Source organism: Schistocerca americana, chromosome 1, assembly GCF_021461395.2.
Source record: "Schistocerca americana isolate TAMUIC-IGC-003095 chromosome 1, iqSchAmer2.1, whole genome shotgun sequence".
Lineage (NCBI taxonomy): Eukaryota > Metazoa > Arthropoda > Insecta > Orthoptera > Acrididae > Schistocerca > Schistocerca americana.
In genome coordinates, this window is record NC_060119.1 from 139398104 (window position 1) to 139422633 (window position 24530).

At 36.0% G+C, this 24530-nt stretch overlaps 1 protein-coding gene across 1 annotated transcript in view; it reads right to left on the reverse strand.

Moving 5' to 3' along the window:
• Positions 1-24530, reverse strand: part of LOC124550941 (pre-mRNA-processing factor 39) — an 82246-nt gene that overhangs the window by 16032 nt on the left and 41684 nt on the right. The window contains exons 6-13 of the mRNA XM_047125752.1: positions 19778-20070; positions 19566-19691; positions 18324-18472; positions 14725-14850; positions 9575-9761; positions 9108-9218; positions 8840-9004; positions 7976-8111 (exon numbers count right to left, since the gene is read on the reverse strand). Coding sequence (XP_046981708.1) covers positions 7976-8111; positions 8840-9004; positions 9108-9218; positions 9575-9761; positions 14725-14850; positions 18324-18472; positions 19566-19691; positions 19778-20070 — 1293 coding nt within the window. The remainder of the gene's footprint in view (positions 1-7975; positions 8112-8839; positions 9005-9107; positions 9219-9574; positions 9762-14724; positions 14851-18323; positions 18473-19565; positions 19692-19777; positions 20071-24530) is intronic.

Here is a 24530-nt window from a genome sequence, read left to right on the forward strand (position 1 = left end):
AAACTACTCACATATAGAAGAGTTTTTTCTAAATCAAAAAGATCAGAATTTGCAATGCAGATTAACAAAGAAACCTGGAATGAAGTCTACACGGAGGCTAGTACGGATAAAAAGTTTGTAAAGTTTCTATCAATATTTAAATTTAGATTCAAAGAAATGTTCCCAAAAGTACTTAGAGTCATCAAACCTCTAAACAGAACCAATTGGGTGACGATTGGGATAAGGAAATCCTTCCTCACCCTCAAGCATCTCAGTAACAAAAAACCCAAATGATCATGCATCTCAAGAATACTACCACACATACAAAAGAATATACATAAAAGTGCTACTAACAGCAAAGAAGTCCCATAATGATAAAATTATAGATAAAGCAGAAAACAAGATAAAAGCAGCCTGGAATGTCACCAAACAGGAGACAAAACAGGAAAACATCCTCTTACATCACAACGGTATTATAATACAAGAGCCTAAAAAAGTAGCAAACTTTTCCAATCAAACTACAACAAAAATTTGACAGAAAACAGCATGTACAATCACTAAATTATGTTCCAAACACAATGATGCTGCAACCCACCACCACAGAAGAAATAACCAGCATTGTTCGGAACCTGAAAAATAAAACCGCAACAGGTATAGATGAAGTGCCTATGTTAAGGACTGTATACAAAGTGTCAAAGAGCCTTTAGCACACATTAATGAATCATTCATCACAGGTAACTTCCCAGATGCACTAAAATATGCAGAGGTTTTGCCCATACTTAAGAAAGGTGACCCAGAAAATACAGAAAGCTACAGACCAGTATCTTTACTGTCATCCTTTTCAAAAGTAATAGAAACCATTATGAAAAACAGACTAATGGGATATCTAACAAAGTACAATCTTCTGTGCAAAGAGCAGTTTGGTTTCAGGCCTAACAAAAGTACACAGACAGCTATAGCTCAATTTACAAACATTGTTCTTGAAGAACTAGATAGAGGGAACCATATAACAGGCATCTTCCTAGGCTTCACCAAAGCTTTTGATACAGTCGACCACACAATCCTGCTAAACAAATTGGATGCACTCGGCATAAGAGGAGTAGCAGACAGATGGTTTCACTCATACCTGAAAAACAGGGTGCAACAGGTAGAAATCTCTCAAACTAACAATCTCACTATAAAATACATCTCCGATTCAGAGTATATTAACATTGGAGCCCTCAAGGAAGTGTGTTGGGTCCGATACTCTTTCTGGTATATATCAACGATTTACCAAAGAGTGTTAAACTTGGTGAAATGGTACTGTTTGCCGACGAAAGTAACATTCTACTCACTGGTGCATCACAAATCATACTAAACAATAATGCTGAAGAAACACTTGAGCAAGTGTGCAATTGGATAGATAACAAACAAACTTACTACAAATGTAAACAAAACCAATACTCTATAAAAGTGAAATATGAAACATAGAATGTGTGTCAAAAACAAAATTTCTTGGGAAGCATATTGACACTCAACTAAAATGGACTGAACATATTAATGCCCTTCGAAAGTGAATAGCATCAGAATGCCATGCCCTTAGAATAATAAAATCGGTGGGTAGTAACGCATCCACCAGAGCAACTTACTTTGCATATGTGCACTCAATCATTTGTTATGGAATAATCTTTTGGGGAACAAATACTCAGAATATTCAAACAATCTTCAAACTACAAAAAAGAGCCATATGAATTATGACAAAATAGTAACAAGAGAATGCACTGCACCAAGTTGTTTAAATCTATGAGAATCTTTACTGTTCCCTGTGAATATGTTTTACTAACAGTGATTCACATGAAGAAAAACATCAATCGGTACCCAACGAACAGTTCCCTACATGAACATGAAACCAAATCAAGTCACCACCTACATCTGAGCAGAAAAACAAAACAAAAACACAAAGTAGTGTACTATACAATGCACAAACTATTCAACAAACTTCCACAAAATATAAAAGACAGAAGAGAAATACATGCCTTCAGACATAGCCTAGAAAGTTATTTGTTAGAGAAGTGTTTTTATTCTGTCAAGAGTTACCTGGAAAGTAGGTAAAATTTTGTCGACAATGTAACTGATTAAGTAATTTAACTAGGAGCTTGTTTTGGTATGTTCAATAACAGAGTGGTACATGATGTATAATCATGAAACACAGTAAGACAAATAATTGAAGTTTATATTTAGGAAATGCAATTGTACTTTTATATGCCCTTGTGTCTGTATCATATATATGTATTTGTCGACAACATCCACACAATCTATATTGTCTATGGATGGATAGAAAAAATTAATAAAGATTTGGGAAGGTGCACACAAGATGGCACAGTTTTTGGGAAACAAAGTTGTTTTTCTTTATTCAAGAACAGCTACTGTATTTGTGAACAAGATATAAGTTTTTCTGCTATTTTCTTGCTAAGCCTTTGATGTTTTATAAAAGTAACTGCAGTAACTTGAAATAGTATTTATTTCAACCCACAAGATACATGTACATATCATTCTGAAACTGATGATTTATGATCTGAGGGGAAATCAACTACAAAAGGCTACTGGCTGACCATTGTCTCCCTATGTAACTGAAAACCACTGTCCACACATGACGTGGACACACACAACATGCCTACACTCAACCACCATCATTCGTCACTCCAATTATAGTCGCCAGTAAGTTAAAAATATTGTTGTTCAGTCTGTCTTCATCTTATGTATGCGTCCATATAATTTCGTCTTTTTCTTTATAATGTCTTCAATTGTCCATCTGTTTGCACAGTTCTTCTGTCAGTCTCTCACCCAGATCTCTTTCTGAACTGGAATGTAGATTTTTCTCAGTTATTTTCTGATATTTCCGAATTTCACTGATTTTTATTTTTCCCTTAGTTGCTGCCTCTGAGGTGTACAGGCCTCTGTTAAGACTACCATATTATAGTGTCTTAATCTGGCAATGATGGAGATACTAATTTTGTTTTAGAGCTTCATATAAGTCTCGACACTTTCTGCAATTTTTTGATCATTTCGGCATTGGATATCAAGTTCAACCATGTTTTCTGTACAATGTTTTCCAAGGCATCAAACTTTTTACTTTTGTCATCCACCCATACATAAGTCTCTAGTGCATCTCTGGATTGCGTGTCCGTGTAGTGTACTTTTTCATATGATATTTGTAGTCCTGTTTTGGCTGAGATTATATGTATTATCTTAAGATTCTTTGCCATTATTTGTTGTTATCAATGAAGGCCAGATTTTTTTCCATTGATAGACTTTTCCTTGCACTTCCCCATCTTTACCCCACTGACTCCTTTGTACCATGTACCACCAGTTTTGTTCTCTAAAACTGGGACAGAGACATTCCATCTCTGACTCGGTCTTGATTTCAAATGGTTGCAAGTATCTTTACACCTAAGGAATCATAAGGTGAATGTTATTGTGGTGTTCCTGGACTCTCAAATTGTTGATTTTTTTTCAGGCACCAGATCCATTCACTGCACAATCTTTCCTTCCTGAACCCCGGTCAGTATTATTCTGTGCGTCTACTGGAGGCTCTAGCCAATTTAATAGAGCTTTGGATAGAGTATTACCGTATTTACCTGAGTATAAGATGACGTTGAGTACAATATGACTTGCGTCACCCCTCTACCCCATTTTTTTAAGAGCCTCCTTTGGAAAAATACATTTTTAACATATTCTGACTAATCAAAATTACAAACTTTTATTGACCCAAGGTATCTGCCTAAAAAGTTATCATACATATTCTAAACTCTGCCATTTGTTGAATGCCTATATTTTGATAATACAATGAGAAAACAAACAAAAATATATTGTTTACACTAGTTCTTATATTCACAGCCTTTTCTGTTTAGTTAGCCTGTCGTCTGCAGTACCAATATTTTAAACCACCACCACCCTCTTAACAGGAGAACTGCGAAACTTATATCTTTGTAGTCACAAATATTTGGCTGTTTCTTCCAAATTTGTTGCTATTTCTCAGTTTATAGTTATGGTGGTACCTGAGAACACAGCTGTTTTTTATGAATAAATAGAGGATTTTGCTTCTATACTGATGTGAGAATTTTACAATATCTCTTGTTTCTAAACATATTGTCTACCCACAGCTCTTGTGTAGAACCAGCGGCTGGCACACCCTCCTAACATTCTCATCATACCTGATGACGAGCGTAGACGACATTGCTGCATGGAACACTAAATATGCCACTAGCTCCAACCTAGACTTTTGCTACCTCCTGCAGAAATGTGTGCTATTGTTGATCATTTATCCAATTTTTTGATTCAGAGTACAAATGGACTCAGGTAAACTGAACTGCAGTTTAAACATGGCACATGTTCATAAAGATCCAAAATACGCAGCCCTTGGTTGGCAGCATAGCGAAATCTGTTCTGTGCACCACCCTCCCTCCTCACACTCTTCTTAGTTCTCACTTCTCAACCAAGCTGGTTTCACTGTTCCCCTTCCAACCATTTTGTAGTGCTGTGGTGTGGTGCTTTGGCTGAGCAACAGTGAAACACAGACAGCAACACCTTCTAGGGTGCAGGTAATATGTAACAACAGCAAATAGAATGTACATAAAAGACCGCAATTGCAATTCAGTCCAATTCTTGAACTGTCCTGTGATCTAGTGGTGTCTCTCAATATTATCTCCACAATGGGTCTTTCCGCTGTAATTTAGTCTTGTGATGACAATTTCTGTCAGTTTAATGGGATTTTTGTCTGTTAGATATTTAATCCTGGATTAATTTTCTTTCTCGTTTCGTGTGAATGTACCATCTCCTTCTGCAGCTGGTAACACCTTGCCCCCAAGTCCACGATGTAACAAGAGACAAAATTTCTTATTTGCAACACGCTTGGTAAATCATTACAGTTTCCCATAACCAAATAAAATACTGACTTGAGTTCAGAATCAGGCAACAGATTTTGAGGGACAACATTTTCGCCTTTGAATGTTAGCTTCACTTAAAGGTAGAATAAATGTCTATATATGGTATCCATACGGCTATGAGAACTTTCATTGGAAACCCGTTCAAATACAACGAAAGTTAGTAAGTTGATTGAATTTAATGCTAGCTCCAACTATTTCATGAAACTGTAATTGTTTTGTTTTGCTCTGCTTTGCTTTAGGGCACAAAAACATTAGGTGCCCATGCCTTAACTGTAGAACAAGAAGACACAGACAGGAGTTAAAAGCCACTACATGTCAATCCCAATTGATGGAAGAGAAGATAGCTAAAAACAAGAATGTGGAGAAGGGTCTATAAAATACACCACAGAGTAACAGAGATCCAGAAATAAAAATTAAATGGCCTTCGCTATATTGCTACAACGAGTAAAAAGTAAAACGCGGTTGACAGCTCATGCGTCGTTCGCTTAAACTGCCGATAACTCCAATGGCAAACACAAAAGAGAACGTGAGTGGTTTTTTAAAAAAAAGGAGCATTCTGTCAAGAAATGGCAAACCGTCAAAAGTTTCTCAATTATCTCTTGCAATACAGCCACCAGTCAAATGGCACATGATTGTTCAAGCAAGAGACATACTGTATTGAAAGTTTCGGCGAACAGCAAAATCTCAAGCCTACTTGAATGCTACGCCCTACTCTTCGTAAGTCTTCAAAATACATTTGTACAAAACTTCAATGGCCAAAGCCTCATCTGCGAATGTAAGACAACCCCTATAATAATCCATTAGACAATGTAAAAATGTCGATCTCAGCAGAAATAGTTAATCTGTGAATATAAGACATTGCCATATTTTTCTAATGACGAATTTGGGGAAAAAACCACATCTTACTGTCGCAGAAGAAGCTGAGTAGCACCGTGGTGTAGCGGTTACGATACTAAATGCACGGAGGGTCGCAAGTTCAAAACTCACCTGTACTGTACAATTTTAATTTCTATATTCGGTTCGAGTACATTCTAGAAGTATCCACAAATGTCATTGTACTGGAATGTTCTGTAGCTGTATGTGTTCTGACTGGAGGCAGTTCGCTCTGCACCCATGAATGTGCAAGTGCTGAATAAACCTTCGTTACGTGAAGTTAGTGTTCGTCATTCATCTAATTACACCTTCTTCTACATGACATTATGATCAGGTGAATACAGTATATGTGATGGACAGTAGTGAAGTTTCTCTAGTTATCAGCGACTGTTTTGTCTCCTTTCTTGTGGATGGGATGTATTAGGGTTGACATCCATTCTTCTGGTACCTTTAATGTTTCTTGTACGTTTTCTATCATTCTGTGTATTTTGGTTACCTCATTTTTGCTGTCTAATCCCTAAATCTTTTCCAGGTGCTGTGTTATTTTTCAATGATTTTATTATGTTCACAATTGTGTATTGGAGGTTTCGAATAAAGGTTAGATTCTAGCTTTTCAAACTGCAGTCTCCATATTGGTTTATTATAGTTTAATAGTGTGTCAATGTATTGTTGCAGTATTGCAGTTCTTTTTTGGGTTTGCCTCCAGTGTTCCATCTTGTCTTTTGAAGTATAAGCTCTGTGGTTGATATCGGTCATTTTCTCTAAGGTTCTGTAAAAATGACGTGTGTGTGTTTTTGTCAAAGTCCTATCTCCATAATCTCTCTTCTACAAATTATTTTCTTAAAAGGTCTTCTGTATCTTTATTTCCATTTTCTGTATGTTTTACAGCTGTTAAATTTTATTTCGAACTTGTATCTTGTCTTCTATGGCTCTGTTGCACGTGATGTTCCACCACATGTGTGTCTTTTTTCTCAGTCGTTGCCCCCAATTTTATCAGTTCTTTCATTTTTCTGTCAGTTCTGTGTAGTCACTAACTTTAATTTTTTAAATTTTTTCGAGTATATATTTTCTATTTTATTCATTTTTTTTAATGAAATCTGATTACTCGCTTGTTTAAGTAATCAATTTTATTCTGTATGGGAACTGTAAAGTATTTTGGTTCCAGCTATGCAACTACTAAAATGGGCATATTTCATCAATCATGTTTCATTTATTAGGATTAAAACAGTCCGTGGCCTGGAATCTAAAATTTATGATTTTGGTTTGGATGCAGATCTAAAAACAATATCATTAACAAGCTACTGAAGTATGATTCTTTTGACTTGTTGCATTTTTGAATGTTTTTTTGCGTATGTCTACATATTGTCTACATGCACATTTGTCATGTGATCCTGTCTTTGGCAATGGTCTTTTTCCATTTTCCCTTGCTGTACTACCCATTTCACGATGCAACACCCAACTTATTTACTGATCCACAATTGCACACAAATGTTTCAAGTTCCTCTTCCTAAATGTGAACTTTTGCAAGTATATTGTTGCCCAACTATCAGATATATGTATTAATATTGCGAAGTTACACAGATTAATACAAAATAATTCACATAATAATACAGCACCTAAAGACCATAGCTAGTGAATAAAAAATTACAAATAAATGTATGTTTCTGACACTTCACAGCGTGCAATTTAAATGGACAACAAGTGTAGGAAGATTAGCAATTAATTCCACAGTACTATCGAAAGACTTGTACTTCCAAAGATTACAGTCTGTCAACAACATAATATCTCAACTTTTAAACTGTACCTTATACAGTATCTCAGCAATAGCTCACCAATATTCTACACACAGTAGTATCAATACATTCAAAATATGGATTGAAGTAAGCCAACATTACAATAATTAGGTATCTAATTCTATGCCATGACATGCACAAGCTTACTGGGGAATAAAAAAAAAAAAAAAAAAAAAAAAAAAAAAAAAAAAAAAAAAAAAAAAAAAAAAAAAAAAAAAATGGTAGCACTAACTGCAATTTAAAAGCATTCAATTCATATCAGTAACAATTAATATGTATAAATGGTATGCTTTTCTGAAAATTTCTTTTTGCTGATCTTTTTACAATATGTTCAAGCATGGGAAGGATTAAAATTTCTAGTGAAATATTACAAAATTTTGTCTTAGGAGATACTCAGGAACTCACTTTGACTCTCCTCAAACACAGCCCAGTGAAGGTGAAGATTTGGTTTCTTTGTGTGGTGTATTGTACATGCCCTCTCATACACATTTCTTATTTTATCTGTCATATCTTCCTTCAGGCTTTCAAGATACCTGATGAACTGTGAAAGTATATCAAATTTGTAGTAACAAATTCAAACTATGATTACACAAAGATCAAAACAGCTATATTAATGGTTACAGATAAACATTTAGAAAATGAGAAATGGGGCAGATCTTTTAGCTATAAGAATTTGGCAATATTTCTCCAAAACCAGAAGACTAAGTGGGTACACGATATGTAAAAATCTAGAAAAAACAATGGAACAAGTAAATTTTAAATGTTCAGTTACCCATTACAAAGGAACTACAATAATACACAAGGAAATATGCGTAACAAATAAGACTGACATACCTGATTTGCTTATAAACAACACAATATCCATAATTACCAGTGTTCTACTTCACAGGACTGTGGAAATATCCTTTAAAAGAAGCCAAAGACCGGTTCCTTATGCTACACGAAGGTGGCAAGAAAGGGTTAGTGAAGGGAAAGCGAATAAAGCTACATGAAAACATGCACAGGGTAGAAAGAATGTAGTTCAAGGTGTCAGCACACCTCAATATACTGTTGCAACACACATTCCAGCTGTCATTAGTTATCACTCCTCTCAGCAGCATGATCCTACAAAATACTCTATTCCGTTTCTCTCTTAACACTGTGAAAAAATAAGTGATTGTAATTTACACTGTACATACCATACCTAATACAATCTCCAATCTACGAATTTTAAAAATATCTTGTTTTCTGCAGTTTGATTTACAAATTTTAACTGATGAAAAAACTCACTTTTATCCAAAATTCCTCATACAATGCACACGCTATGAGACATCTTTCAAACAGCACAATGATGCGAGTCTTGTCTCCTTGCTCTATCTCAAAGTCCAAGTACTCTTTCCAGTTTTTCAGCTGGCATCTTTCCAATGGTTTCACATGAAAGTACGGACGTTTTATCTACAAAAAAGAAGTAAGATTATGTTATGCAGGATCAGATTTAATTCAATAACAATGTTTTTATGAAGTATTTCCAATATAATGAAAATCCAGGAGCACTTACTCCTTCTTCATAGTTCCATCGATCTGCTACAGCAGCGACAGTGTTTTTGTGTATTTTCTTACGTATTGCAACAATTCTCTCTCTCAATGCCGTAGTCTCTTCATCAGATTTCTAAGGGAGGGAAGAGAGTCACAAACATTACCCATCTGTGTTCAGCTTTCTGACTTTTTTAATTTTCACCTTTTTCTTAGACAATTCTGACAAATTAAGTGCAGTAATGAGATCCAGACCAACAAATAACTTTGTAACCCTAGTAGTTAACTATTAAGCCACAGAGCTTACATTTTAAACTGATAGCAAATTAATTTTGAAGTTTTAAGACTGATTGGAAACACCACCATAATAGCAAAATTCAGCTATAGTAATTTATATATCATACGTGAAATCACAGATCTCATAATTGCCTTCCTTTGCCACCCAATAGTAATATCACAATGAAATCAATTACACATGTAAGAGACACTGACCGTGGTTGGTTGCTCTTCTGGTTCTTCCCCTGGTGGCGCTTCAGTCTCTTCACCTGGAACAGTGTCGTCACTGGCTAAAGGCTGATCAAACTGCTTCAGCATTTGGAGAACTTCACGGCGTAGAGTCAGAAATTCGTCTACGGACAACACCTTTTGAGGAGGATTGCTCGAGATGTGTTCCTGAAAACTAATAATAAGCACTGACTTTTAATGCTCAAGTCCATGCAAAATTGCAACTTTAATTACAGTAATTTAGAAGGCAGATGATTACATGCTTAGATCATAGAATTGCTACTGTTTGCAAAACAAAGTTCCTGTCTCATACCTGCAAACACTGAGATTGGCACCATTATCCACAATAAGGGGAGATGCTGCCCACTTTTCACCAAATCCCAGAGAAAGTTAGCCAGTGGATCATATGAATAAAAAAGGGAAGCTTCTCAGCAGAAGACTCAAAAAAATATTTTCTGAGAAAATTCTCAATTTCATACAAAAAAATTCAAAGCGTATCCTCTGAGGAGTTCGTTCTTATTGCCTCAATTCCACCTTGAGAAGGTCCGCAAATGGTTTGTTGTACAAATATAGAAATGGTAACAATGTGTTCTGGAAGAGTTCCACTACATTTTGATTTCACTTTTATGTGCGGCAACAAATTGTTAAGGTGATTACAGACAGTTTATGAAAATGCATTTTCTGATGATGTTACTGAATTTTTAACACGCGGGAAACTTTTTTGTTATTTAGTTACGTGAACACATTACACGAGTGAAAACTTAAGAATGCATCACATTTTAATTGACTCCAAAAAGGAACCCAGAGTTGTCTAACATGAGATAATTTAGGTTAATATGACACACAATGGTTCACCCATTTGCCAAGTACTTGATTGGTCACCCATGAGGTTTCATTACAAGAAACAGATCACTAGGTTTGTAATAAACTACTTATTAATTTTTCTGATCTGCCTGCTTATTTCTAACATAACAAAATATGATTTATTCTGTGAGAAACCATGATGATGAATAACAAAGTATCTGCGACACAGTTGTCTGGCGCATACTACTTCTACACCAGTCTGAAAACCTAGTTCAGCTAAATAGCATAAAAGTATTTTCATTTTCGCATCGTCTGACATGCCACCCCCTCGTGTTTCACGATTTCCCAGAAGTAAATTCATCAACTAAAGTGTATGCCTTTATTGTTAACCCTGTATAGGCATCTACAGCTTTTCTTTTCAGTATTTCTTTGAGCTATGCAAGTCTTTTTTGCCTTCTGAGCTGCATAAATTCTACCATTTTTACTAAAAAAAACTCTGTGAAACTTAACTTCAACAGAACTTAACACAGCTCGATGTATGCTACAGTGTTCACTTAAAAAAAAATAAAAAAAAAATAATAATAACAATAATAATAATATTGGAGAATGTTCTCCGCTTGTGAGAAACTTCTCTAGTTTTATTCCTATGAAGTGTGATAATGTACTTTACACTGAGCAACTTCCCAACCATTTTACTCAAGCTGAGATCTTTCCCAGGTAAGATATACTCTCTTGACTCCCTCTATTCACGCAAATGTGAGAATGTTTTATGAAATAAAGAGAATGAAGTACATCATCTGTTTTAATCATAAAATCTTGTAGCTCAGAACACAGAAATTTTGTGAGGCTGGGCATAATGTATTGAACCTATAAATAGCCACCAGAAGGCTGACTGTGTAACAGGGTGTATACAATGGCAAGAAAAAGGAAGTTCTCAGATTTCTCACTTAAAAACACACTTTGTACCAGATGAAAATACACTACACCCCAGGTGAAAATACATTTTTTTTCCATGTTAAGTGACAATATACTTTCCTTTAGAGCTATAAAACTTGCCACCTTTTTGCAGAACTTCCCTGCACTTTAGAAAACAAAACCCAGCAAAAAAGAACGTTTTGGAAAGAGCTTTTATGTGCAGCAACATATACACTACTTTTTATGTTTTATGAAAGAATAAATTTCAGCAAATACAGCATGGCAGCTTCTGAAACAATGAAATTGAGATTGTGCTGTGTGGTGCACTTTTGTCAGCCAATCATTGCTCATTACATGTATTCGCAATTGCGAGTATGGACAACCATCAGTTGTAGAATGGAACGACAATGAAAATTTGTGCAAGGGCAGGATTTGCCACTTATCACGAGCAGTCACCTTACCATTTGGTTATCCATGCACAACTCACAGCCGGACCCAAACTTCCTCATGTCGTCATTACGCAGTTGATGGTTGTCCACATTCCCAATTGCAAATACATTTGACATATTTCATAATGGCTGTAGTCACCACAGTGCCTATTTCTTTAGAAATGCATTCATGTCCAAAAGAACTTCGCATATTAATTCAGAATAACACAGGCACTACAAGATTACTACCATAACTCATGTCACATGATCTCACTAGCCAATGACAACTGACATTCAGTGGATAGGACTCATTATGTAGCCAGCCAACAGCAACATCACTTAAGTGGAGATATAAACAAATAGCTGAAGTTAATGGTTTAAATTAATATACATACAGCATATCTACAAGAAAAGCTATGTTTCCAAAAATAAAACTTGTCTTTTTTTAGCAGATGTTACCCTTTAAGCTATATAAAACACAAATGCACCAGTAAAATTGTAAATAATGGCATAAATAGCTGGCATTCTGGGTCTGAAATTACCCTAAGTGATTGGTCCTCAAAGTATTTTAAGTTTTGAATGAGATTCAAATGATCTGCGATTTCAGGAATTCACTGCACATTCTCACAAATAACGTAATCTTGCATTAAAAGGAAATTTACTTTGAAAATAACACTTCTCAAACCACCATTCGCACTATTTTCCCATGACCTGCTAGAAATGTAAACATTTGTGATGTCACACTCATCGAAAGCAGTTTGTTATTATGAAATACTGCATACTTTTAGTCCTAAGGCCTTTGACAATTTTTGCTGTCGGCAGATGCTCGTGTGTGTACTGTGCTCTGGTGTTGTAAATGGCACATTTTCTTTGTAACTTCTCTTTTTTATGTTTCATTGCAGCAGCGTTATTCTGCAGTAGTGGGCTAAAGTAAAATTCTATCTACATCTACAAGGATACTCTGCAAATCACATTCAAGTGCCTGGCAGAGGGTTCATCGTACCACCTTCACAGTTCTCTATTATTGCAATGTCGTATTGTGTGCGGAAAGAACTAACACCTATATCTTTCTGCATGAGCTCCGATTTCCCTTATTTTATCGCGGTGATCGTTTCTCCCTATGCAGGTCGGTGTCAAAATATTTTCGCATTCGGAAGATAAAGTTGGCGACTGGAATGACCTGTCAATAAAATGCAGTCTTCAGTTAGCCTTCCCCCAGAACATTTTCTGTGTATTCCTTCCAATTTAAGTTGTTCATATTTGTAATTTCTAGGTATTTAGTACTGGAGGGCAGTGTGGAGAGTAAAAATTGTAGAGGAAGACCAAAAGATGAATACACTAAGCAGATTCAGAAGGATGTAGGCTGCAGTAGGTACTGGGAGATGATGAAGCTTGCACAGGACAGAGTAGCATGGAGAGCTGCATCAAACCAGTGTCAGGACTGAAGACCACCACCACCACCACCACCACAACAACAACAACAACAGGGAATTTAGTTGAATTAACGGCCTTTAGATATGACTGATTTATAGTGTAACCAAAGTTTAACAGACTCCTTTCAGCACTTATAAGGATGACCTCACACTTTTCGTTATTTAGGGACAACTGCCAATTTTTGCAGAATACAGATATCTTTTCTAAATCGTTTTGCAATTTGTTTTGATCTTCTGATGACTATTAGTCAATAAACAACAGCGTCATCTGCAAACAACCTAAGATGGCTGCTCAGATTGTCTCCCGAGTCGTTTATATACATAAGGAACAGCAAAGGGCCTATAATACTATCTTTGTTAGAGTATCAGTTTTTACAAGCCAAAATTACAAAAGTTCAAAACTGAAAAACCACAAAAAAGGAAAATTTCTGGAATTCTAAAAAATTGCCGCCAGATGAAAAAATCTCATTTTTTCCAGGGCACATACACCCAGTGTAGCCACTTTTGGCCCAATAATTAGCTGAGAATTTGTGACTGTTGAAGCATCTTGAAATTTTGGTTACATACTTGAATGAAGTCAATTCATCCCACCTTAACTAATAATCGCACTCTTACCTTCAAGTTACAAAGGAACTCTTACACCGAATATGGGTGAGGAAAGTTTGTATGAACAATTTACAAGGGATGTTAAAGTGGCATAATAAATACACATGAATTCTACTCATAAAACTAAACTGAAAAGGGGAAAAAAAAGAAAAAAAAAAAACAGGTAGCATATCAGGTGATATATGTAACAGAATGAAGAACTTTTTAAAAAATATTTTAAATGACACTTTCGTGTCTGGGATCTGTAATGTCATATTACTTGTAGTAATAACAAACAAGTTAATCAATTGGGATGGAAGTATATGTTAAGAGGAAATTCAGTTTGGAGAAACATCTATTTTCCTTTCATGCTGCATCATGTCTCCTTACTCTCATTCTGAGTAGATTTCTTACTTAATCCTTGAATAGCATTGTTTGCTCAAGTCCTTTCCCCTCTTGTTCTGATAGCCAGTACATAGATGTAAAACCATGTTCAAAAATTTCTTCATTCCCACTGAATTCTATTTTTTCCTGATAATATCTTTTCACAAAAAGCTGAGTGTTTTCACACCCTGACAAGTAACGTACCTTTACCTATGGGATCCTAAGCTCTTAAACCCACAAATACATACAATGACTAAATGTCAGTCTTGCTAGATGCATACAAAGTACATTAGGAGGATTTCTTAACAATTTTTAATTTTTTAAAAGTTTACTTTAGTTCCAGATAGATTCAGAAAGCTTAATGTTGCAGTGATAACAACAGAGCACTATAACTTTATCTAGTTTCACTTAACTATCCACGAGATATGTGAAAAGATGCTGCACCTCCTGCCTTGCTTGTGAGAGTCTGTTGGCCATTTTAAATTGCATTTTTTATTTCAGTTATTTTAACAATGAAATTCACATGACAGGAGCTGAAGGGTTGTTAAAGGTTTAGTATTAAGAGTAAAATGTAGAGCTTAACACTTACTTGTCAAAATGATTTGTATAGCCTTGTGTTGGGATCAAGAGTAATCTATCATATAATGCTGTAACATTTTGCAGCCGTTTGCCTTCAGACTCCCATTTGATATAGCTTTCCCAAAGGCGATCAGACCTGTAAGTAATTAACGAATTTTATTTCCATATTTTAACATGAGATTAAAATGATGTATCATTTAAAAATGATGTTTAAAGGAACAAAATAAGCATTTAACCAGATTTACAAAAGAACATTTTGAAGCTTAATAAAGAGAGACTGATTCAGAAAGAGTTATTGTAAACATTGTCTTCATCATCATTTTTTAACTGTACTTGATAACTGATGTTAGGTCACTCATTCCCACGTTATCAAAATGTCTATGGGCATTGTACTATCCCAAGGACCAACATCATGATTACATATATTTACTGTAATAAATAAAGTTATTACCAGGGGCAAGCAAACACTATATTACTTTAAATATTTAGTTACTAGTCTAGCACCACGTATATGTCTTACTACAACAGACGATGGTCAATCCACAGCTATCTGGACTAGCTATGTAAGTAAACTGCTACAATAGGATATTATAAAAACAAATTTAAATTCTGTTAGTGAAAATAAGTTTTTCAATTTGAAGTTACTAATAAATGTGATGTGTAAACAGCAAAACACAGCAAAATATATCTTTCAAATTATTTACACACATACGAGGCTTACTGCTAGGGACCCAAAAAAATTCACATGTGTGACAAATGTGAATACGAATGAATTCTGCCTCAAAAAATGAAACCACAAAATTCTTAATAAATGCTATTTCAAAGAAAATTGTATTGTGATGAACTATTTTATTGTAGTTAGTTGCTTTATTTTCTGTGTAGTTATATTGAAAATTTTGCCAATTTTCAGCTGCTGGTATTGATCATCATCTGGTGAAGTTTAACAGGGAAAGATAATGCCCATAAAAATGTGTTTGCAATATAAAAAGCGCATGAATGCAATGATGTATCAATGTGTTTGGTGCTCTGGTGTCACACCAGTTGTGGGCAGTTGAATGGCCTGCATAAGCCAGACTCCACGTAATGCAGAGTAAGACTCAGCCATGTGACCTAGCATTTTAGTTACCTCAGAGAAATGTACAGCAAGATGGCTCAGTGGTTAGCACACTGGACACACTGGAGATCAATTCTACACCTGGCCATCAAGATTTATGTTTTCTGTGATTTTCCTAAATCACTCCTGGCAAATGCTGGGATGGTGCCTTTGGAAGGCAAGGCCTATTTCCTTCCCCATGCTTAACAAAACAATCTAAGCTTAGGTCCCGTCTTTAATGACCTCACTGTCAAGGAGACATTGAATCCTAATGTCCACACCTCCCCCTCCCCTTCCCCAGAAAGTTGTACATTTGTGCACTAGGCGAAGTTCAAAAGTTGGTATAATGTGGCCATTTCAATGTGGCCGTATTAGGTGGCTGGCATTCTGAACTGTGGTTCCATCAAATACTGGCATAGGTCAAACCTGAGTAATCTCATTTATGACACTGCCAATCTGCTTTTCTTGTTTTGAAATGAGCAAAGTGACTAATGTGTCCACCATAGATCTGGTTTAGAAATCTTCATACCACCACTCATCACTATGATCATGTTTCAGTTCTGCCTTTGTAGAAATAAAAAAACAAGGGTGTTGACTGGCTGCCCTGTGACACTGTGGCAGAGCTTGTTTCCACAAACACCACCTCTCCACACTGGTGGTTATGATTTTAGTTTTTTTTATGCTCACAGCTGACTGCAAATTAACAAGTCTTACCGTAACATATAAGCTATTTTTGATTCTACTTCTATGTTGAGTACCTGTAGCACTGTCAAATACATGGTTTGCACACTTATGAAAGCCCACTAAAGGTCAAAATCAGTATTCTGCAGATTTTGTATTTGTTGAATAGGGTATGAAAAGAAAAATGATGAAGAGAAAAACCAAAACTCTCAAGTACTCTATTCATCAGCAGGAAAATGTTGATGCTTCTCAATAAAAACCATAATTCGTTGAAAGCCTTGAGCCAAAAGAAGAAAAAACAAACACTAGTTCAGGAGAAAATCTGCAAGTTTATTCAAAGCAAACATTCCACTCAAACAGCTCCCTAAGTACCACTTGTTTTAAACAGTCAATTACAAAGTAATACAGGTTTGTCCACTCAGATGTAGCATGGAAACCTTTTAAATATGTACACCTGATCACTTACAAACAAACAAAATTTACATACAAATATTGCCAAAAATAGATGCAAACCAGTAAACCCCTGATTTTTTAGACAAACTGCCATGTATAAAACAGTTTCAAAAATCTGATTACAAACAGGTTAATATGCTAAATACTTGTTTAAACAAGCAGAAAAGTTTTGGAAAGGCCTGAAATTATGCTTAAAGTCTGTTTTAAGTCATTAAGTGCTCCAATTAGGAAATACTAGGTGAATATAAGCTGGGTAATTCGCACTGCATTTTAAGCAAAAGTAGTTTATCTGCATCTCAATATTTATTATGCAAATATCCTGATCTGATCATCATTTCATAATATAATTTTGAAGGGACAACCAGTGGTATAAGTGGATACTGTCAGCAAATTTTGTTGTGAATAGAGTTAGTAGTAAGGAAGTAATAAATTAAAAGCCTTGCCCTATGCTGCTGTTTTACTGCATGAACAGGAGAAATGTAGTAAGCAATAAACTTTTTTTCTTTTATAATTTTGTGGCAGTGTCAGCGGGAGGATGTTTTGAACAGATCTGAAATTGTGTGTAAAGTTTGCTGGAAGTCACCACGCGCTCTCATTCTCAAATACTGGGTGTATAAATTCCAGGCATTTGCATGCCATCAGTCACACTGCCACAAGATAAACACATAGTTTCTAACTGCAGTAGTTATTTCATTAAACTTTGAAGATACGGTTCATTGATTTGAGAGAGGGGACCACACAGCGAGTGTCATTGGTCCTGTCAGATTAGGGAAGGAAGAAGTCAACACTGCCCTTTCAAGCAAATAACCCCAGCATTTGCATGAAGTGATTTAGGAAAATCACAGAAAACCTAGGTCAGGATGGCCGGACGAAGGTTTGAAGTGTCACCCTCCCGAATGCAAGTCCAGTGTTGTAATGTATGATTATATCTCTTAATTAGTTGTTTGTATTTTAAACCTTTAAATTCACCCAGTAATAATGCAAAATACTGAAAATCAAACTGCTGTTGCCCCAGGAAGACATTAGGCAGGCAACCTGCAAATGGATCTGGTTACCATCTGCCCAATTGGGGGGATAGTCTTATTAATACAGAGTTTGCCAAAAACAGAAGCGAATTTAGCCAGAAATAAATGCTAGACCTTCAGGCCCCTACATATTACTTATTTAGTAACAACCAAAGTTTCATAAAGAGACAATAAGAAGATGCTAATTATTTCGTTTCATACACAATTAACTTACACCAAGGCAATTAAAGCCAATGTGTGTGGAAAAACAATGGGACTAGTATAAAGCAAACACACACACACACACACACACACACACACACACACACACACACACACACGAGGAGTTTTAAGAATATTTTTATTCTGAAGTCTTACCTAAACTCCATCCCACATGCACTTATAGCTTTTTCGAACTGACATCGTAAGTGGGTTTCATCATCTGGGTATGTAGCCTTGCAGTAGTTTAGGTAATGAATCCACAAATCTACACTCAAAGGAATTGCCTTCAATCCACGTTCAAATACCTACAAATATATCAGCAAATGTTAAAAAAAAAATCCAGTTTCCACTTTTCTGCAAACATCTAAAGAAATTCAACATAGCCTAAACCCATAAAAATTGCATCCTTAATCAAATTACGGTATCAGCCAGATTAGCAATACAGTATCAGCTTACACAGTTTGGCCAGCTCCTGTACTGGATGTTCTGAAGACAGTCCTTGAAAACTCTTCCTGTCCAGATCTTCAGTTTGCTTGGCTCGATTCACGAGACTTTGAATGCTTTTATACATACATTAATTTGTACAAACCCAACATGTTTAAGAAATATAAACTAAGAGATGCCATATACAAACAACATACATTAATATGATGCATTTTTACTTATACCCGATCACCTCAAAAATACGTACTTCAGAGGTTATTTCACACAATGCCAACACATAACTTACTACAAAGATTCAAAATTTTAGTTATGCAATTATTTGTAGATCTTTAAGCCAAGTTATTATCTTCTAGACAAATTAATGTTACTCGCACATTGCACAGTGTGCGAAATTCTCTGGCTTTTTTCATCTTCAGTTCTTGCAGCTCTTCTACTCTTAAGCAGCCTGTTGAACCTAATTCCACTGAAGAGTTAACGAATAAAATTAATGTATGATTTTATTTAAATTTAATGTAAATCAAATGAGAATTATCTGTGCCAAATATTTCCATTTACCATCGCATATAACAACAGACATCCTCACTGCTTTATTGCCATTCAAAAGCAAGAAATCGGTTGCCAATGCTGGGCACGTACTGCTGAAGCTGTTGGAAAAAACATGGCAATTTTCAGACCAGTAGTTTCCCACTTCTTCTCCACACCTATCTTGTCAAACGAAATATTTCTTTTAAAATGAGCTATGTAGTTCATATATACTCAATACTTACTTTTTTTCTTAGCAGTACAATAACTGCAAAGGAATCCCTTTACCATTCAGCTTATTCCTACACCAGACTACTGAAATATTAAGGCAAATATAAGGTCCTCTGTGGAAAAAGTCATTACAGAAATTCCAATGAAGTTTACATCTCCAGGATCACTGAATCTGAACAAACAACTTAACAAACAACTTACTTCCTCACATTTCCTTTTATTTCCCTTTCTCTTTTCATAGTCAGCATATTTTCGCCAGTATCCGTAGCAGTAAGGATAGTGAGAGAGAAAAGCATCATATGCTTCCCGAGCGGCTTCTATGTCATTCTGGAATCAAAATAAACAACATTTAAGACACTAATAATGTATGTCTCTAATTATAAAATAGGCTATTGAATATTTTATTAAAATACCTCCTGATCCACATACTGAAGTAAATACGTCCACCCAGTGAAATCTGCAGGATCTTCTTTAACAGCCTTCCAATATTTTTCCAATTCAGGCAGTGATTTTCGTGATTTAGCGGCAGCCTTTGGCACAGATGACGACCCTGATGACAAAGCAGCTCTCTTCGCAGCAGGAGTCTCATCACAACTATTTTCAGAGGTAGGTGAACTGGGATCATATGTATCACCATCAAGTAATTTGCGCTTCTGGGATTCCGAGGAACGTTTCTTCTTTTTTCCACTCCCTGCTTCTCCCATTCCTGTAATAATTAAGCCAATACATAGCTTGTTTGAAAATGACAACAAATGCTCCATATAGTTCACTAAATTACTGCCGATTATTTCAAAGGACACAGTCATCATTTAACAAAATGAATGAAACTTCTTTGTGTGTTAAGACACTTCCCACACACTCTGTATGGAAGGGAGAAAATATCAGTGAATACTTAAGATGATGTGCTTGTGTGTAGAATACAACACTGAACTGCCAATACTGCAACAAGAAACTCATTCATAAATGTAGCAACCAAGTTCACAAATATAAAAACTTCAGTGAATTAATGTGTAAGGGTTCCAAATTAGAAAAACACTAGGGTAAGTATTAATTGCTTCATTCTGGTCACAACACATCTGCTGCCTCCAACATATTGTACTGCAAGACTCATCTCGAAGCTTTCACTTTATTTAACCAAATTTTTTCGTTGCCCTATGCAGTGGAAGGAACCAGGCAGCAACTATAGTTCTCACACTTTAGTGAACATGAAGTCAGCAGATGGCAGGAGGATATTTTTCATATAAACATAAATAAGGGAGAGGCAACCACTTGCCTGTAATGGCCTGATATGTGACACACAGAAACACTTAATAGAAAAGAGTATTCACACTAGAATTTGAGCTCATGCTCTTTCTCTGGTCACCTCAGTCAACCTCTCAATCATTTCTTTCAGTCACTTCTTACATCTCCTGAACATCTGGCCATGAATCGCTGCTCATTCTACCTCCACCAATTCTGAAAACACTCTTTCTGCTGACAAAACACCAAGCATGCATCTCTTTCTGAAATATTGTCTGGTACACAGTCTCCCACCTAATGGGCTTACAATTTAAATTCACATATCCTGCTATCACTCATCCTACTTTAAGAACCTTAACCTTCTCCAATTCTGCCAGAAACATCACCAGTCTCCCTCTCCCTCCTGTCCCTTTCTTCCTCTACAACTTTCTCTCCTTTCTCCCTCATCTTCTTACATCTCTTTTAGCATTTCTCCCTGCACTTTTCTTATCTTGTTGTGTAGTCACAGTCATCTGTCTGAAAACTTGCCACTTTCTCGTTGCCTGCATCAGCTCAGGCAACTGCTTTCAAAAACCAACTATCAATAACTGGTCTTGCTGCAGCCACAGGAGTGAATGTTTGGGATCTGTATGGTCATGTGTTTGAATGCATGTACTTTTGCTAGAAAAAGAGCTAGTGTTGGGTTGGGTTGTTTTGGGGGAGGAGACCAAACACCAAGGTCATCGGTTTCATCAGATTAGGGAAGGATGGGGAAGGAAGTTGCCCGTGCCCTTTCATTGGCATCATCCCAGCATGTGCCTGGAGCGATTTAGGGAAATAGCGAAAAACCTAAATCAGGATGGCCGGATGCAGGATTGAACCGTCGTCCTCCCGAATGCCAGTCCAGTGTGCTAGCCACTGTGCAACCTCGCTCAGTGAGAGCTAGTGTGACTGCTGTTTTCTGTTACAAGTTTCTGTGCTCCAAGTATTGATTTTCTACAGGTGAGTAGTTGCCTTTTTAATATGTTCACACACACACACACACACACACACACACACACACACACACACACACACACACACACACAAGTATAGGGGGAGAAAACCTCAAATTTGTGTCTGGGAAGAGCTGATGGGACAAGAGCTGAGGGGCCTCCCACCTGGGACAAATTTTCTCATTTCAGACACATTCTGGCTAATCAAAATAACTTCGTCACACTGGTACAAAATATCCTAAGTGGGGAAAAAAGGTTAACACTACCTCTTGTAAACAAAAGCAGATTTGACGATGTGGTCTTCAGTCCAAAGACTGTTTTGGTGTGGCTATCTGTGCAAGTCTCTCCTGTGCCAGCCTCTTCACTACTGTGTAACTACTGAAGCCTACATACATTTGAACCTGTTTAACATTTTTGCTGCTATTGATATCGTCACTGCCTTCCATGCTGACAGCAGCTTTTGTTTTGCCTGTACTGCTCACCAAATACTGGTGCCTGCACTGAAAGGTAGCATTGCAGCCAATATGAAATCCTTATCAAGCGATTTGCAAAAACTGTTACATGAATAAATTTGATTTTTGCACATCTTACAGTTCGATATCTTTACTCGGAGAATTGAATTTCTTTCCCTTATCCATCAAGCTTACTGTGCTGAATCAAATGAAGTAAAGTACTGCACAAAATTTTGAAGAGTTTACAGAAGTAGAAATGCATCTGATAAAATTTGTGAATGGCTGATTTTAGTTTATACATTGCAGTGAATGAAATGTAGACAAGATATCGAAATTTTATTTCAAACAGAGAGCAGAATGATATATCGTCTCATTCTCAAGTAACTGCCTTTACATTCGATGCATGGCCGCATGTAAGGCATTCCTTCACATCCTTACACATTGCAAATCATGTGATCATAACAATCATCATAGCTCATAAGCAATTCAAGACACAGAAAATAGGTTTTTGCAAATGATAACACGCAATAACAGACTTAAGTTTTATGATAAATAACCGAAACTTCTTATTCACAGACATATGGAAGTAACATAACCAGAGCAGTGAGACTTCGGCAGATCAGGATACATACAGATGTCCGTAGCACATTAGGAAAATCCAAGCAGCATGCAATTACACTTTCACAACATCTGGAGAATAGTGTAGTATGAAGTGTAGACATGCTCACAGGATGAAAAGGATTAATGAAGTCAAACACTGGTGCCCCCTAGTTCCACACATACCAAATAGAAGATTCCTTGATGCCTCAGATTTAATATTCCTGTATATGGTAATAACATAAAACCTGTATATGCCTTATTACTTTCATAATTTTTCACCACTTAAGCCAAAAATATGTAGTATCACTTTCTCCTCCTCCTCCCCTCCCCTCCAAACCATTGTTTGTACGAATATTGTCACTGCTTCCTGTGCTACAACTCACTTATAATGTCTTCTATAGATTCATTAAGGATGCTTGATATGCTGCAGTTTCCGAATTCAACATGGACTCACTCAAATCCTATTCCATGCAGTAAGAATATACTGCCCTGCCATAGATATTGAGGGAGGGCATCTGTAACTTTTGCCTTTGAGCAGGAACAGTCTTCTATAAAAAAATCAGTCGTAATATAGCATCAGAGATAACTCTTGAAATACATTGTGATGTCAAGTGTGTAAAGTTATGAGATAATGCCACTGGAATTACCATGAGGTCCAAGATCAAGCTTCTCTTACCCCAGGCAGAATGCCCCTCTGAAAAGTGTAGCATCAATATTCTCTTCCTGTTTAGTTAAGGACACAGGGTACTTTTAAAAGACAGAAAATGAAATCTCTTATAGAATTATTAAATTTATCACTTTATTATTAAATTTATCACTTTATTATTAAATTTATCACTTTATTAAATTCTATAGCCTTTACAGGTTATACTGACTTACTGTATTAGTTTTAGAATAAAAAATGACCGCCACATACTAAATATTAGAATCACATCCACGTATGCTGCCACACTCCCATTATTTAAATTACAGAAAACCGTTAGTATTTCAGAAAACTGGAAAATTTATGTGTCCAGTGACTCTTTGGGATATATTGTACATACTGATAACACTGCTGGTTTCCTGCATTTGTGAATGATCCTCATCGCTCCTGTTAGATGTTTTGGTAAAGTGTTATGCCTACGTCCTACTGATAGTCTGTTGCCCAAGTGCTATAGATTTTTACAACTAGATGTTCAATAATGCGCAATAAATACTTGCAGTGCCTCATATCAATAAAATCAATAAAATAAAATAGTTTACAAACAACTTAGTCCCTGTTACTTTGTTCTTCAGGGACGATTCACATTTAGGTGTTGACAGTCATTCTGTTTCTGGTGTATCCTAAATCCTTACTACTGGTTTGTTGTTGAGTTACTCTCAGGCAATCTGCAGCATCACATTGTTTACATTCTGCCACTTCGTTTATCAAAGATGATGCTTTAATAATCAATAACTGATCATGAAATTCTATCACAATATCTTCTAGAATTTTACACACAATGATGAGTTAAATTAAGAATTCTATTTCCTTTACTGAATTATATATTAATTTATGTAACAGGTGTTCATTCAGAAGTAACCTCATGCAACAAAGAGAATTTAATGATTATTTTTGCTCAAGTATGTGGACATATTAAAAAGAATCATCCGATTTGGCATGTCTATGTTTCTGAAACTAATAAACATATAAAATGAATTTTGTTTTTTGATGAACAGAAAACTCAAAAAGCTTTTTCATCCTTTTCATAGATGTTCAATGTGCAGTAAAGGAAACAAAAGAAAAATTCGGAGTAGGTACTAAATTCCATGGAGAAGAAACAAAAATTTTGAGGTTCACCAATGACATCGTAATTCTGTTAGAGACAACAGAGGACTTGGAAGAGCAGCTGAACGGAATGGACAGTGCCTTGAAAGAAGGA